Here is a 17,083-nt window from a genome sequence, read left to right as displayed (position 1 = left end):
CATAGAGACATGGTGTCAATGTAGAGGTTATGGTGATCTGGAAGGATTATCAGGGGTAGAGACCTTTTGAGATTTATTTTTTTGAAAGACTCCCAATTCCAGACTGGGTGGGTGGTAACATCTCTGAGGGGCTGTGAGAAGTTGGCTTGCAATGCAGCCTGCCAGGTCAGGCCTTACAACCTCCACCTAATCCTGCGGCATTCCCTGGCAATAGCAGCTGAAGTCCACAGTTGGACCATCTCCCTGGAAATCCGAGTCAGAACATTGACAGTGAGTGCTGATCCCCTTTTGCCAGTCTCAATATTCTATATTTCTGTAATAACATTTCCTGAAACAAATCTACCTTCAGTACATTTGACTCAACACTATACACAGAGGTGGCTCTAGAGCAGAGCAAATCAAGCCTTCAACCCCTGAGAGACAGCTCTGACTATACACTTCTGCCACCTCCCTCAGGAGCCTGTCTCACAAACTGATGACTCCATCTCTGAACTCTATCCAGTGTTTATTCTGGAATTTCTCTTCCAGACCAGGATGTGTTCTCTGGGTTATACTGTTCTTGATAAAATGAAAGAGATTGTCATAGGATAGTTTCTTCTTAAACCACATCTTGGCTCATTAAGGGTCTGGTTGACTACTCATCCCTCATTCTCCACCCCGCCCCCCATAGCAGTGGAGCTAGACTATTTGGCAATTCATGGCTAAACCATGCGGACAGCTGAGGCCCAGGTCTCCATGCAGGAAGATGTTCTTGGTAGTTAGCGTTCTCACTGCTCACAAGTCTCTGCTTTTCTCCCTGAACGTAGAACAGCCTTGATGCTGGCTTGTGAAAATGACAGCGTGGAGACAGTGGACGTCCTTGTCCGGAGTGGAGCTAACGTCAGCCTTCTGGATGCTTTGGGTCATGATGCCAGACACTACAGTATGGTGACTGGAAATACAGACATTCTACAGCTGCTTCACGTGGCCACTCACAGAAGCTTCTGGAAAAGTGGTAGGTTACCTTTTGGTCCTTGGAGCACCATTGCCAGCCAAACTGCTCCTTCTCCAATTTGTTCTCTCCCCACCCAGTAGAAACAGATTATTGTAACCAAGGTAGTCCTCACCCTGCACCTGAGTTCAGAGGGATGTGGCCTTGTTCTAAGCCCCACGAATGCTGCTGTCCAGCCACCTACATGTCTTGGAACTGCCACCTTGGAATGTTCACAGACAACCATACGCCCTGATTTTCTTTTAAAAATCCATTCACAGGATGAGGGTGGTGCTGGCTAGGCCAGCATTTATTGTCCATCTCTAATTGCCTAGAGGGCAGTTAAGAGTTAACCACGTTGCTATGGGTCTGGAGTTACATGTAGGTTTTTCCAACAATCAATAATTGATTCATAATACTCATTAGACGTATAATTTCATTGAATTCAAATTCTATCATCTGTCATGATGAGATGCGAACCTAGGTCCCAGAACATTAACTGGGTATCTGGATGAACAGACCAGTGAAAATACCACTAGGCCATTGCCTCCCTTTCTGTGGTACTGTTACTTCTCCACCAGTTCTTTCAGTTGAAAGAAGTTCCTCCTGTTTAATGTACAAAAATAAGGCATGGGACAAAAAAAAGTGTGTTTAATTTGTCTACTCTTTACCCTCCACAATCTGACTACCATGGACTCTATGGCAATAAACAAAGGAGAAGTTCTCCAAAAGAATGAAGCTCTGGGAAATAACTCTGCAAAAATGCCACCCAATTCCACACATGCAATAACTTACATTTATGAAGCATCTTGAACATAATTAAATGCCTCAAGATGACTTCACAGGAGATTAGTAAAACAAAGTATTGCATTGAATTTCACAGAGAGAGATATGAGATCAGCTGGCCAAAAGCATGGTCAAAATGTAAATTTTTAAGACATCTCTTAAAGGAAGAAAGCTAAGTACAGAGAGGGAGGGATGCAGGGAGGGAATTCCAGAACTTGGGGCCCAGGTGACAGAAGATTTAGGAATATTGAATCAGATAAGGCACGAAGCTTGAAGGGTTGTGGAGTTAGAGCAAGTTATAGAGATAGGGAGAGGCAAGACCATAGATGGATTTGAAGACAAAGATGAGAATATTAAAATTGAGATGTTGATTGACTGGGAGCTAATGTGAGCACTATGATAGGATTTTGCTGTGAGTTTTGACAACTGAGTTTTGGAAGACCTTGAGTTGATGGAGAGTAGAATGTGAAAAAATACTGAAGATTGCATTGGAATAGCCAAGGCTCGTTGTCACTAAGGCCTGAATAGGAGCATCAGCAGCAGATGAGCTGAGACAGAAGCAAACATAGACAGGTAGGAGGCTGGAAGAACACAGCAAGCCAGGCAGCAGCAGAAGGTGAAGAAGTCGAGGTTTCGGGTGTAACCCTTCGAGCCAATCTCTGACCAGTCATATTGTGCAGATGATTTAACCAAAGTTCCATTAACACACCATTATAGAATCATACAATTCAGAAGAGACTATTCGGCCCATTGACACTGCACTGCCAAAATCATATTCTGACTGACATTAGTCTCACTTTCATGCACTTTGCCCATAGACCTGAATGTTATGACACTTCAAGTGCTCATCCAAGGACTTCCCAAAGGTTACAAGGTATCCTAACTCAACCACCCTCTCAGAGAGTGCACTCCAGAACCTCACCACACTCTGGGTGATAAAGGCTTTCCTCAAATCTCTCTAAACCTCCTGCCTATCATTTTAAAATTATGCCTCCTTGTTCTTGACCCTTTGACTAATTGGACTAAGGCTTCCTGTTGACCCTGTCCATGACCTCATAATCTTATACACCTCCCCCCACTACCCCATCCCCCAAACCTTCTCTGATGCAAAGAAAAGCGCCCAAGTTTATCCAGCCTCCCGTCATAGACGAAATGCTCCAGCCCAGGCACCATCCTGGTGAGCAATCACATCCTTTGTACAGTGCGGTGACCAGAACTGCACATAGTATTCCAGCTGTGACTTAAATAAAGTTCTGTAAAGCTCTAATGTGACTTCCCTGCTCTTACAACCTATGCCACAACTGTTAAAGGCAAGCGTCCCATATGCCTTCTTTACTATTTTATTAGCCTGTCCTTCTACCTTCAGGGATCCGTGGACAAGCATCCCAAAATCCTTCTGTTCATCTGAGCTTCCTAGAGTTTCCTCCCATTAACATTAAACAGGAGAGAGGAGAGTTGAAGTTGAGGCTGAACATTTGTTTGTAGGATATTCCCTTTCTCTCTGTGAAGTTATATTTAAAGATGAGAAATGTTGATGTTTTAAACCTGTTTTAACCTGTGATGAGATTTTACTTTGTATCAATCTCGTATCGATTTTATGAGCTGCTGTCACAATGTAGAGCATTACTCCAGCGAGGAGACAATATTCCCCGTTCACAAATGCGTGTTAACACTCTTGTGCAAGAAAATTTGTTCACATGGTACAGGTTTTAGTGATGCCATGCAGACTGATCTCTGAGGGCAAGAGCCATTGAGGACTCTACATCTCTGGACATCCATGCATAAGAATATTGGCTGGAGGTAACATGGGAGATAGCCAATGGTGCGGTCTAATGGAGGGCATCCTGATTTTCCCTCCTGGATCAGCACAATGTTTCTACATTATATCGAGACTGAAATTGGGACCTCAAATAGTACATGGGTATACATAACTAGTGGCCTCCCACTGTGGCACTGGGCCCAGGAATACTGTACAGTTATCCTGCCCGTGAGTGATTTTGATTGTGGGGTGCTATTTCATATCCTGCATTTCATAGAGTTTATTTCTGTCTTTGATTTATTCCTCAACAGAACCAGAATTAAGGCGGAGGCAACATCAGGTAATGGAACTGGACTTGAGATTATCAATAACCCTGTAACTGACCAGAAACACAACCCGAGCAGAAGCTTCTGATCTGAGTCACACTGGACATACTTCCATAACGTTTTCCATCTTCGTACAAAATTAAAATACAGAGGTGTAACTTTACTTCAAAAGTCCTATTTACAGAATGTTTTACTCCCTATTGCATGCCGTAAAATACAGATATTGCTATTAAATTACAGTAAATGTAATTATTTAAAAATTTCAAATCTAACATTGATAGACTTGGAGCATGAAGCTATTAAGTTTCACAGAGACAAAGCAGGTAGGTGGAATAAAATAAAGACTAGTCATGATCTTGTTCAATGGTGAAAGGCTTGAGGGGCTGAATGGCCTTCTCACCCAGTTCCTATTTTCCTTTCTCCTGATTACTTCTTCCTTTGATTGTAGATCCTCTTGCCAGGAGATCTGTGGTCATGGTATGGCACACTTGTCCGTCAAGCACCACCCTCCTACATCGACTGTAGCCTGTCTGCACCCACTTTGTGACATCCGTCATCTAACTAAGCCCCTCTTTCGGCTGTCCTCCACTTTGCCCATGTGTGATACCATCCACTCCAATCTTCACTCTAATTTCTTCGAATATGTTCCTTCACAATGCCATTGTTTTTGTCTTTTTTTTCCGATTCATTTTCAATCCATATTCCAGATGCTACTTGATCTCCAAAATTAGGTACAGCCCTTTAATTTGATATCCTTTTTATTCCTCTTTCATCCTGGTGCTCACTGTTTGTGCCAATATAAACTATGGATAAGTCTCACATCATTTACAGTCAATGTCAAATTTCAGCAACACTATCATTCGAACAATTTCTGAAGTTTATTTAGGAGCAGTCCAAGCATTTTCATCACTTTATTTTTGGGTTTGTTGTAAACTAATTGATAAAGGTTGATCACTACGTCTGGAATTATCCATTTTACCTCATTTCCCTTTTCCTCTGGATTTGTTTTTGTCAACCTTCAGGTATTTTCTCTTCCCAAATCTCTCCTTCTGTTCTTGTCTTTTATCTTCCCAAATTTCTCGCCCATGGGTATATACGGAATGCCAGCACTCAGTGCTTCTCTCATAGAGATAATGAGAAGGGGATTCTGTAGGATAATTCCACATATTAAATGCAGCCTCTACATTGGCTTAGAGAAAAAAAAACACATCAAAATCCGCCCAGTTCTGCTTCCATCATCCAAGCAGTCAAATGCTGCAATGAAAATGCCATTGTTTACAATATGACAATCTGATCAGTTGATTCACAACAGATATAATGTGAGGAAAAGTCCAGTGGGTTACCATATGGTTGATTCAGACAGTCCAGAATTTATGGGCGTCATATAAAATTACCCTTAATCATTCATCACTGCAGCCTGATAACCACATGAAAGCCCCTCCAGTAGTTATTACCCTCTATGTTAATGGTCCAACAGAGATCGATTCTGAAAGGCAGTGAGCAATTGCAGAGGAGTCCATTTGTAGAATTTGTAACAACCACACTCTTTGTGGAAGACTGGCAGTACTCTTAATCCTTTTGATTCAAACAAAATTTGGTAAATAAAATTCTAGAACCTTTTCCAAGGTAGTTCCCACTTTCTGATTCTAATGGGCATAGCCTGTGTATCACCCATTTGAAACAGGCAGGCAGGTTCCTCTTTACAGACCCCTGAAAATTGTAAGAGGCATGATTTCAGTATCAATGGAGTATGACATTGTCTCGTATTAGTGTGGTATACATGAGGCAGTTTGGCAATCATCTCAGAATTGATGTGCTTAGAGCTAGTTATTGGATATTAACTTGGCTTTTCTGATAATTGAGAGAGATGTCAGCAACACAGATTGGAGCTTTGCTTTGGGTCTCTGCGGAATCCCAAATGGAGCAGGCTCCATGGAATTACCTTGGAAATTAAGATTCTGATGGGCAATTCCCCTGAGTTTGGAATCCTCAAATAAAACCCATAAGCGCTGAAATATATGCGAGGTTATAAAGATAGACCACCTTTTATCCAAAATCTGAAAGTTTTTTTGTGAAGTTTTCTCATTAACAAGATTGTTTGGCATGCAAACAGTTAACCCAAGTCGACACCCAGTCGATGCGTGTTGCTCAGATACGATGTGGAGGGGTGTGGCCAAGCACTGGCAGGCCTCGGTTCTGTTTCAATGCCCTGTTTTACTTTAGTGAGTCATGCTCCTCTGGTAAGACAATACTTTTGATAATGCATCTTCATTACAGCATGCTTCTTTCACCAATTGGTTCTCACATTCTACAGGTTTTGTTAAAAGAGAAAACCACGAGCCCCCGAAAGAGGCAAGCCCCCTTGCCACCTGGCACCCCCTCTACTCAGGTAATGGGAACTTACTCTTCAACTACAAAGAAGCAGTAAAAATTCAGATAAAGTTAGTTTGGTGTCTGAGCCACAAACAGAATCCAAAGACCAACTTCACTCATAGTTGAAAAGATTAAAGCTTCTGAAATATGTTCCAAGTTAATATGTATGAGATAAGGTAAAAATAATGTGTTATTACTTTAGGATTCTCCAAATGGTATTGTGCAATGCTGTGTGTAAAATGGAGCATGGGGAATTGGCCTTGTTTCTCTAGGGGACTTTACCACTTGTCAAAATTCTGTTGGAAATACTGGATGAATAGATTTTAGAATTTTGGGAATACATCTAGTGAAGGTGTTGAACTCGAAGGTTGTCATATGTAACATTCATAGTAAACGTTTCGAGTCCAAATGAGTGTTTGAAATGAAGAAGAGTCCTGTTGAAACATTAACTCTTTTTCTGTCTCCACACATGCTGCCAGACCTGCTGAGTTTCTTCAGTATTCAATGACACTTGTTAGAAATATCCTTGAGTGGGCTATGATGGTGGCAGACTGTGGGTGAGGATGGGGTGCTGGTTGAGGGGTAATAGAATGGAAGACAGAAACAGATGAGTCATTTCTGATTCACAGTTGCCATTTGTTGCTGTAAAACTGAACCATTCATTCTGGTTCCAGAGTCCCTCTCAATCCTGCGAGTTTCTCTCCACTGGTGAATCGACAAGCCCATCTTACTCTTCAACAGAAACACTCACACCAAAGGTAAGTTCATCCCATTCACTCATTTCCCCCTTCTAAACAAATAAAATAAACAAGACCCTTACCCAGTGAGACCTGTTCCTTGTTTGCCGGTCAACCCATTTATATCTGCTGATGACCACTGTGCCATATTGAGCCACATGGATGCTAAGGTGCCAGACCACAAAACCACCAACCATTTTATGTCAGTAGGATTCCCTCAATTCTAATGCTAGAAAGTCACACCCTTCTTCAGGGGTTGGGTGTATTGACTTTTGTTTTTAGTTTGGCAAATGCAAATGCCAGTAAGTTAAGTGCTGATGTCTTCACCTTTTGAGTTAAAGCTGAGTAAACTGCCATTGGTCTGTAGCAGGAAGAACCATTACTCCTTGGGAATATGCAGCATTGTTTGTATCTCTCCACCGTTGCAAAAGGGGTTTGCACTGAGGTAGAGATTGGCCGTGTCGGTGCCATGATTTGGCCTGAGGCAAGAACCACTCTCGTTGTGGTAGTTCAAAGCTTACCATTCTACAGATGGGGGTTGTCACATGGAACCTTTCAATGTTTCCCACTCTTTGATCCAAAGGGAGTCTGCTGCGGGATCTTGCTCAGGATGGGGTACCCAGGTGGAAAGTGGACAGTAAGTGGGTTGGACATGTTGTCATGGAGTGGGTTTGTGAGGTCCACCATGGATTGTTTTAAACAGGTTTTGGGTTTTCATCAGTCAGCAGATATGTGGGTGGGTGGGTGATGTTTGCAAGGACGGGAAGTCGGGATGAGGGGTGTTACATGGAGGAGGGATTGGATATAAAACAGAAGCAATGCTGAGTGGAGGAGCGAGGGAGTGCAATCTTTAGAAATGCTGCTGTTAAGTCAAGAATGCAGGGCAGGTATCCTGACCAAGAATTATCCCTCGACCAATACCATCACATTATCTGGTCATTTATCTTATTGTTGTTTGTGGAACTTTGCAATATATACTTCACAAAGTACCTTGTTGGTGATAAAGTGTTTTTGAACATCCAGAAGTTCTACTTAACGCAAATTCTAAACTTTTAATGGACAACTATCAAAAAAATGTAAATCGAAAGCAAACAGTTGAATATTCAGAAAACAAAAGGGCAGAAAGAGAATGGAAAAGATGAGAGATTTTGGGAGGACTGAAGTACAGGACTGTTGACAATGTTACATTTTTTTCTCTAAAAGCTGTTTGTTGGTGTGGGTTGACACATGATGGAATGTATTTGTATGTATGGTCACCATATAAAGATGATGTGGGACTGAACCGTGAGTCCTTACATGGAGGAATATTTAAATGGTGCTAAGGGCACAATCTTGAGGCAGGTATCTTGATAGAGTCATAAAGGAAAGAGACCCTTCTGTCCAACTCGTCCATGCCAACCAGATATTCAAAATTAATCTAGTCCCATTTGCCAGCATTTGGTCAATATCCCTCCAAACTCTTCCTATTCATATATCCATCGAGATGCCTTTTAAAAGTTGGAATTGTACCAGCCTCTATACTTGCTGTAGCACCCTTTGCATGAAAGTGCTGCCCTTAAGTCTCTTTTATATCTTTCCCTTTTTACCTAGTATTGGACTCCCGTAGTCTGGGAAAAGGAACTTGGCTATTCACTCTATCCATGCCCCTTATGATTTTATAAACCTCTATAAGGTCACCCTGTTTAAGTCACCTGATGCTCCAGAGAAAACAGCCCCAGCCTATTCAGCTTCTCCCTATAACTCATACCCTCCAATCCTGGCAACATCCTTGTAAATCTCTTCTGAACGCTTTCAAGTTTCACAGCATTCTTTCTATAGCAAGGAGACCAGAACTGAATGCACTGTTTGGCCAGTATCCCTCCAAATCCTTCCTATTCATATATCCATGTGTTCATATATACAGGAACAATGTCCTGTACAGCCACAACATGACCTGCCAACTCCTATACTCAATGCACTGACCAATAAATGCAACCATAGCCTTCTGATGGTGAAACTGGAAATCTGAATGGGAGTGGGGGTGTCTTTCAGGGACAACTGGGTATGAGTAATCACACATTCCCCAGCTTTGTGTATTCGAAGGGCTAAGTCGGTTGTGTGATGGAAGAGGGCAGGAAGTCACTGATTTCACATTCCCTTCATTGGCACCAAAGATCTGGGCACTGAATTCAACCGCATTTTGGACATCCATTCCTGTGCTCTGGCAGTGAGGAGGATTCTGAGCTGCTGCTGCTGCTGTCCTCTGCCCACCGCCTACCACACAGCTCCCCACTGCCCTCCCTCGCCTGGCCTGCTGCACTCTGAGATCCCTGGACTGCCACCACATGAGCTCAATACAACAGCTGAGTCTCCTTTCCCCGGTCCCTCTTGAAGCTCCCCAGACAAGAAAGTCAACTTGTCCTCACCTTTATGCCACCTTTAATTGAATGTGAGGTTGTGAAGTAATGTGTTCCTCATTTCGCTGCTGACTTTTGGATACAAATGGCATGCAGAGATATGGGGAAAAGGCAGGCGATTGACTAAAAGAGTGGAGCCAGTGCAGGCACAATGGGTGGAAATGCCTCGTCCTGTGTCGTAACAGTTCAGTGATGTTGTGACTTAATTGCAAAGGCACAATCTATTGTTTTAACAAGTAATGGAAATGTTCATGCATTAACAATCGGTTCCTGTCATTTGCCAACTGACACCAACTTACTTCCCAACTTCCATCCAGATTTTGGGAATCTTATATTTCACCTTTTACACAGCAGAAGCCTGCATCATTTCCTGCCTCACTCGATTTCACTGTTAGATTGGCACCTTTCGAATGCCCACGTGGTCAACGTTGCTGCTAGGTGACCTCAGAACACGTTTGGCCAATGTCTACATGTGGATGTTAAAGACAATTAGATAGAGGGTGAAGATGGAGGAGATGAGGGGAGGGTCAGAATGGAGGGACTGTAGATGAGGTAAGCCTGGTACATATTCCACAGGTGCACACATCCTTTGCTTCATCCGCCCTCTGTCTGTTTGACAGGATGATCAGAGACTGAGTGGGGAGATTGAGCTGCTTCAACAAGAGAGGCAACATCTACTGCACACCATTAGCAACCTGGAGCAACTCGTGGACAAGTGCCAACGGGAGGTAATACCTTTCATCATCGTCAACGTGAATGCAAGGAAGACAGTGCCTGGTTTTGTCATTAATCCAACTGCAACCCTTGGGGCTGCTGTCAGAAAATGCTTGTCCTTTATTAGAAAGAATTAAGAAAGTCTTATAAAAACTATTAATTACTTGAACCCCGAGTGAGTTTCTTATCCAGGTTTGATCATACTCCATATTTAGTATGGTTAAAGGTAATCAACAGAAAAGTCTTGTGTTAGTGCATAATTTGCCTCCCGCCTCCTCCTCAGTTACATTTGTAAACCTTTGGGTCACCTGATTGGCTCCAATTTCATACTTATAGATATTTTCCAATTAACTTATTCAGACATTTGTATATTTATAACATCATACCAAATCACAATGGAACCAAATCAGGAACCTAATTAGCTGCTGCTATGGGATAATGAGGATGGGTTATGGAATCTTAGGGGCAAATTTTCACTCTAAGTGATTGGTGGACTATATCAAGCAACATGTCCCGTTGCCCATTCTCAGCTGGCGTCATGCTGATTATGTTCTACCAGCCCATGCTTACAATGCTTAAAAATGTTTATCTACCAAAAGACGTTATTCTATCAATGGAAATTATTCAATAAGTAATCCGAATTGTACCAAGAATCAGACCGGAAACTAAATTAAGATCATCAGTGGGGCTCTGAGTGTGATGCTTTTGAAGCTACACATGTAAATACATAGGACCCTATTTAATGTAGGCACAAAGCATTTGTATATGCATTGCACATTTTCCAAGAAATGGGGTTGTGGAGGCAACTAATCTCTGCTGCATTCCCAAGGCAACACCCGGACCAATCAGAATCTATGTCATTGGTGTGTGTGTGAATTAGGATTTAAAGGTCACTGTTCTTGCTGCACCCGAATGCAGCATAATATGTTGTCCCTTAATTCAAGTCTTTTTCAGGTGTCCTAGTTCTGATGAGTCCCAGATGAAACGTCAAATTCCACTCTCGTTTTAGCAAGGTTGAGCTAAGGTTTAATCTGATCATATTTCATGGGCCACTATCCCAAATAGGTCCCATTCTGGGATAATCCCAAATCTCCAGCTCTGAGTTGGAGACAGTTGTCCAGGATCCTGTTGAGCAGGGGAGTTTATCAGAAGTTTGAAATTCCCTGGCAATTCCCATTTGGAAGTCAGGACTTCCCACTAGATTCCAATGCCCATCTTCAATCATACATCTGATCTCTGACAATCAAGAAACTGAAAGATTTGACCTCATGTGTTTACTTAACAGCATGCCTGGTTTGACACATTGGCTGTGGTATATCTGTAACATGGGAACTTTTTAATAAAACCTTTGGCATTCCATTTCATTTCAGAAAGTGCTGAATGCAAAAGATTGTGGAATCCAGAAATTCGAAAATCAGGTACTTCAATTTGTAATCTAATTTCTTCCATGATTTGGAGGTGCCAGTGTTGGACTGGGGTGGACAAAGTTAAAAACCACAACACCAGGTTATAGTCCAACAGGTTTATTTGGAATCACTAGCTTTGAGTGCTGCTCCTTCATCAGGTGGTTGTGGAGTATAAGATCGTAGGACACAGAATTTATAGCAAATGTTTAGAGTGTGATGTACCTGAAATTATATATTGAAAAAGACCTGGATTGTTTGTTAAGTCTCTCATCTTTTAGAATGACCATGTTGGTTTCAGTTCTTTCATATGTAAATCCCAGAACTTATACTCCACAACCACCTGATGAAGGATCAGTGCTCGGAAAGCTAGTGCTTCCAAATAAACCTGTTGGACTATAACCTGGTGTTGTGTGATTTTTAAGTAATTTCTTCCACTCATACTGTCTCACTGTTCTTTCGAAGTTGGATGGCAATTAGTTTGGAAAGAGTGAGTTGCTGTTGTCCACTAGTGTTAATTAAAAGTTTAAATTAAAGATAACCCAAGTTTGTTCACACCAAGAAAACAGTTTTATTCCAATTACTGAATACAGAATTAGAACTTAAGAACAGAAGACTTAGGAGCAGAAGCAGACCATCGACTCTACTCTGCCATTCAATGATATCCTGGCTGATCTGTTAACCTTCAACATCACTTTCCTACCTTCTCCCTGTAATTGATTCCCTTGTTGATTAAAAATCTATCAGTCTCAGCCTTGAATATGCTAAATTGAAGAGGAGAATATATAAGAACTTTCAAAGTTAAACGTAATCTAACTCTCTTCTGTCTTATTAACAAGTTTGGTAATGTTCACAGATCCAGGAGCTCACAAGCAAACTAACTGAGAAAGAGAAAGTTCATCAAGAATTTATCGAGCAGATTGAACTCTTACAGGGCAGGCTGTCTTTGTATGAGGTAAGTCATCCATTTAAGTCGATGCAAAGGATTAAAACCAGATACCTTTCTTTCAATCATTCTCAGAATGTGGTTTTGTTGCTGAGAGAAGCAATCTTATCCTAAAAGTTTGATAAAGCTGAGTGTCTTGCTCAGTGTGGAACTGGAGTTAGGTATGGGATAGAGCCAGCAGGTTTCTCTTGCGGAAGTTTTGATTTTTTTGTGGCTAAATCCTGCCAAGAAGCCTCAGCATTTCCTGTGGTGAAGTCATTTCCTGTTTCTTTCCTCAGGGGGTGGTAAATGAGATCACCAACCCAAAGAAACCCAAACATATAAATAGAAAGCAGGAATTTTCAGCAGTGCTTCGCCTGAGGCCCACTGAAGATATTGAAAATGTGTTGCTGGAAAAGCGCAGCAGGTCAGGCAGCATCCAAGGAACAGGAGAATCGACGTTTCGGGCATAAGCCCTTCTTCAGGAATGGCTTATGCCCGAAACGTCGATTCTCCTGTTCCTTGGATGCTGCCTGACCTGCTGCACTTTTCCAGCAACACATTTTCAGCTCTGATCTCCAGCATCTGCAGCCCTCACTTTCTCCAGAGATTTCGTCTGGAAATGAACCGTCAAGCTTAGTGAGCAAACCTACATCCAGAGCCTCAACCTGAGCTACAAATCTTCTCATTACTCAACCTCTCCTGATAAGAAATCTCTGGATACCTGGGTTCAACCTTATGAACCACCACCTGTCCATTAGTCCATCTTCCTTGTTCACTTTCCTCAGCTGTCTGAAAATGTTACATTGTACTGGCTGGATCTCACAAGGTAATTTATATTCACTTTGTTACACGGGAAATATTTTCATTGATCCCATGCAGGCAGACATCACAGCTGATTAGTGTATGATAAATGGTAGTTAGATTAATCGCCATTAATCTGTTCTCAGTAACGTTGGGGAGAGATTGATAATAGCCAGGACAACAGGTGAGATGCAGATTATCGAGAGCTCTCTTTTCTAACTGAACCACTTTCTAATCTCCAGGGCAAACATCAAGAGGACAGTGAGAGTGAATTCATGGTTGAAGAAATGCTCAACAGTTTCCCAGGTACAAATTCAGCCATGTTTTTGCATCCGTTGTGACGATGTAATCAAGTGAATTTACAAGTTTTGATAATGCACAGAAATACTAAAAGCGTCAACTTTCAAAAATACATTTAAATTCAATTCATTCCTAAATCTAGAATTAAAAGCTAGTGTCAGGAATGGTGACCTTCAAACTGTCATCAATTGTTGTGAAAATCTGTTCTGTTCACAAATGGCTTACAGGGAAGGAAATTTATCTAGTCTCATTTAGATGTGACCCTAAATCCACAGGAATTCTGTTGACTCTGAAATGAAACACAAGCCACTACAAAGTTGTACCAAACCACCATAAAGTCAGAAAGGATTGAAGCTGGGTAGATCATCTGGCATCGATGTAGACAACTCTAACCCCTTCCACATTAGAAAGTTGTCCTTAATAACTTCAGGGGCTTGTACCAATATTGGGAGAGATTTCTCAGAGACTGTCAAACAATAGCCTGACATAATCACACTGACTGGATTATGCTTTACAGGTTATGTCGCAAACACCACCATGACCATTCTGTTCCACCAGAGTTGATGGTACATTCTTGTTCTGTTGGGATGGAGACACCCAGGGAGTCCTCAACATTAACTCTGAACCCTGTGAAATCATAACGGTATCAGGTCAAATATGGGCAAGGAAACCTCCTGCTGATTTCCAGTTAATGTACCTTTGTGCCTTTTTACCCTGAGCTGAAGAAGTAGTACTTCTCCAAGTTGAATAGTATCTGGAAAGGTGAAGCAGTAAGGGCATTGGCAATGGCATAGAATGTAGTCTGGTTAGGAACTTCAAAGTCTGTCACCAAGAGTGGTTCTGCAGCATGACCTTTGACCAGGATTGTCAGGTCCTAAATAATAAAGGTGCTAGGTTAGGTGTGGCACATGACGAGGAACTAGCAAGCGGGAAAAACATACCTTACCAATCCATGTGTCAGAGATCATGATGTTGGTCTTAGAAGATATTGTGTCCTTGGATAGGATCAAGACAGAAAATGAGAGTCCAAGCTATTATGAAGGTTATCCTTTAACTTAGCACTCTGCTCACTATTTACACTTTTGAGCTTAGCACAAGGCCATCTCGTCACAGCGTTCGCCGCCATGTGACCTCTAACATCAGTATGAATGTAAGCAGACTATTTACACATTTGAGAATTAACCTTTTACTCTGCATCCTAACTTAAATCTTTGTCTTCACCTCTGGTTCACCGAAATAAGTGTTGTGTTCGTTTCATTAATCTTCCTTGATTTATCCTCAGCCCTCCCAGAAGAAGTTCAGGATCTCTGTTCACCAGGTTTTTGGTTGCATTCAGGAGAGCAGTGTTTCAGTCATTCTGAGATTGTCAGCTCTTTATTCAGAATGCCTTCTAGACAGCTGGTCCATTATATGAGGATCTTCGTCTCATTTTTATCTCTTTTTCTCCTTGGAACAGAAAGCTTTTTTCATGATAATGGATAGTGCAGATTTATTCCAATGAACTTAAATTTCCTGGCAAGCATACCAGTCTGACTCTTTGCAATATTAAAGTGATCTTGGTATATTCTCAGAAGGATCGTAACTCTGAAGAGTCTCAGAAGGATGAATCTTTCCTTGTAGGTTAACAAGTCATCTCTGTTCATAGCAATAGATTAGATTAGATTAGATTACTTACAGTGTGGAAACAGGCCCTTCGGCCCAACAAGTCCACACCGACCCGCCGAAGCGCAACCCACCCATACCCCTACATTTACCCCTTATTACCTAACACTAAGGGCAATTTAGCATGGCCAATTCACCTAACCTGCACATCTTTGGACTGTGGGAGGAAACCGGAGCACCCGGAGGAAACCCAGGCAGACACGGGGAGAACGTGCAAACTCCACACAGTCAGTCGCCTGAGTCGGGAATTGAACCCGGGTCTCTGGCGCTGTGAGGCAGCAGTGCTAACCACTGTGCCGCCCACAATATTTGAGAATGAAATTATTAGGAATGTATTTTGGCTATCATTTAACATAGTATTGATGAATTTTGAAATGTTCATGTTTTCTGAGCTGTCTGAATTTCTTCTAATCTCTGTTGCTACAGGTAAATAGTATGTAAAAGATACAGAACTAAACATCTTCAATAAGGCTCTTGTCCTTCCATGCTGTGTATTCAGCAGGAATGCATGATATACATCCGTTGTACTTTAATGTTTTCCTTTGACATTCTTGATTGTAGTATCATATCTTATTAATCTGCAGTAGAATGTCCGCCACTCTCAACCGTATCTTTTGGCAATTCCTTAGTATTAACAAAGCTACCAATGGTTTGCAATCTGTGTCAATGTTAAAGTTCAGACCTAAAACCATAGATGTAATTTGAAAATTGTTGCATGTCCAAGTAGGTGCTGGTGCATCCTTTTCAGTTACTGTATATCTTTGCTCCATTTCAGTCGAAGACCTGGACTCATAGTGGACTGGTCTATGTTTTTCAGCTATCTGGATTTGAAAAACTAATGCTGCTGTTATTGTTGGTAGTTCTGAGTCGTAGTGAGTAAGTTGTCTGATGAAGTGAGCATTTCCTTTATTCTCTCAAAGAACTTCAATTAACTTTCATGCCAAAATCATGACCCTGTAGTTGTTGTAGTGGTTTGTTTAGCTTTTCCAGATTTGATTAAAAAAAACTTCTCGATTTAGTTAATCATTCCCATGAACCTTTGCAGTTCAATGGTCTCGCAAAACAGTGGGAAAGTTTTGATGGATTTAGTGATCTGTGGATCAGCCTTGACAACTGTTGTGTGGACGATATGCCTCAAACACTCAAATATAGGCCTTTCAACACTGCTTTCACTATACCATTTGGATTTCAGCAGATCTTCTCCCTGAAGCTGGTAAATTACTTGCTTATGAAGGTGAAATGTTTCTGCACCCGATAAGAATATGACTTCTTGATGTATTACTTGTTCCTCTGTTGTTTCTGACAAAGAATCTCCTGACACAATATTTGGACGTTTCAGAACACAGGGTGTGAGTATTTTTTACGAAATGAGCAAATCTTTGATCATAAAGAATTTTCTTTCTTGTTCTGAGTAAGAAAAGCTTGGAGTGGTATGGACCAAATGCAGGCAGGAGGGACTAGTTTAGTTTGGGAACATGGTCGGCATAGACTAGTTGGACTGAAGGATCCACAAACCTGACTGCCCCGGCCGACCCATTGTCTCCGCCTGCTCCTGCCCCACTGAACTCATCTCCGCATACCTTGACACTGTCCTGTCCCCCTTAGTCCAAGAACTCCCCACCTATGTTCGGGACACCACCCATGCCCTCCACCTGCTCCATGATTTTCGCTTCCCCGGTCCCCAACACCTTATTTTCACCATGGACATCCAGTCCCTGTACACCTCCATCCCCCATCACGAAGGACTCAAAGCCCTCCGCTTCTTCCTTTCCCGCCGTACCGACCAGTACCCTTCCACAGACACCCTCCTTCGACTGACTGAACTAGTCCTCACCCTGAACAACTTCTCTTTCCAATCCTCCCAATTCCTCCAAACGAAAGGAGTAGCCACGGGCACCCGCATGGGCCCCAGCTATGACTGCCTCTTC

General features: G+C 42.0%; 1 protein-coding gene across 2 annotated transcripts in view; it reads left to right on the top strand.

The window, feature by feature from the left end:
• Positions 1-17,083, top strand: part of LOC122565170 (ankyrin repeat domain-containing protein 24-like) — an 83,294-nt gene that overhangs the window by 43,552 nt on the left and 22,659 nt on the right. For both annotated transcript variants that reach the window (XM_043720873.1, XM_043720872.1), the window contains exons 8-15: positions 807-994; positions 3,827-3,855; positions 6,156-6,230; positions 6,889-6,972; positions 9,968-10,075; positions 11,432-11,479; positions 12,321-12,419; positions 13,436-13,499. In XM_043720873.1, coding sequence (XP_043576808.1) covers positions 807-994; positions 3,827-3,855; positions 6,156-6,230; positions 6,889-6,972; positions 9,968-10,075; positions 11,432-11,479; positions 12,321-12,419; positions 13,436-13,499 — 695 coding nt within the window. The remainder of the gene's footprint in view (positions 1-806; positions 995-3,826; positions 3,856-6,155; positions 6,231-6,888; positions 6,973-9,967; positions 10,076-11,431; positions 11,480-12,320; positions 12,420-13,435; positions 13,500-17,083) is intronic.

Source organism: Chiloscyllium plagiosum, chromosome 31, assembly GCF_004010195.1.
Source record: "Chiloscyllium plagiosum isolate BGI_BamShark_2017 chromosome 31, ASM401019v2, whole genome shotgun sequence".
NCBI lineage: Eukaryota > Metazoa > Chordata > Chondrichthyes > Orectolobiformes > Hemiscylliidae > Chiloscyllium > Chiloscyllium plagiosum.
The sequence above is the reverse complement of the archived record's forward strand: the minus strand, read 5'-3'. Positions and strand labels throughout refer to the sequence as shown.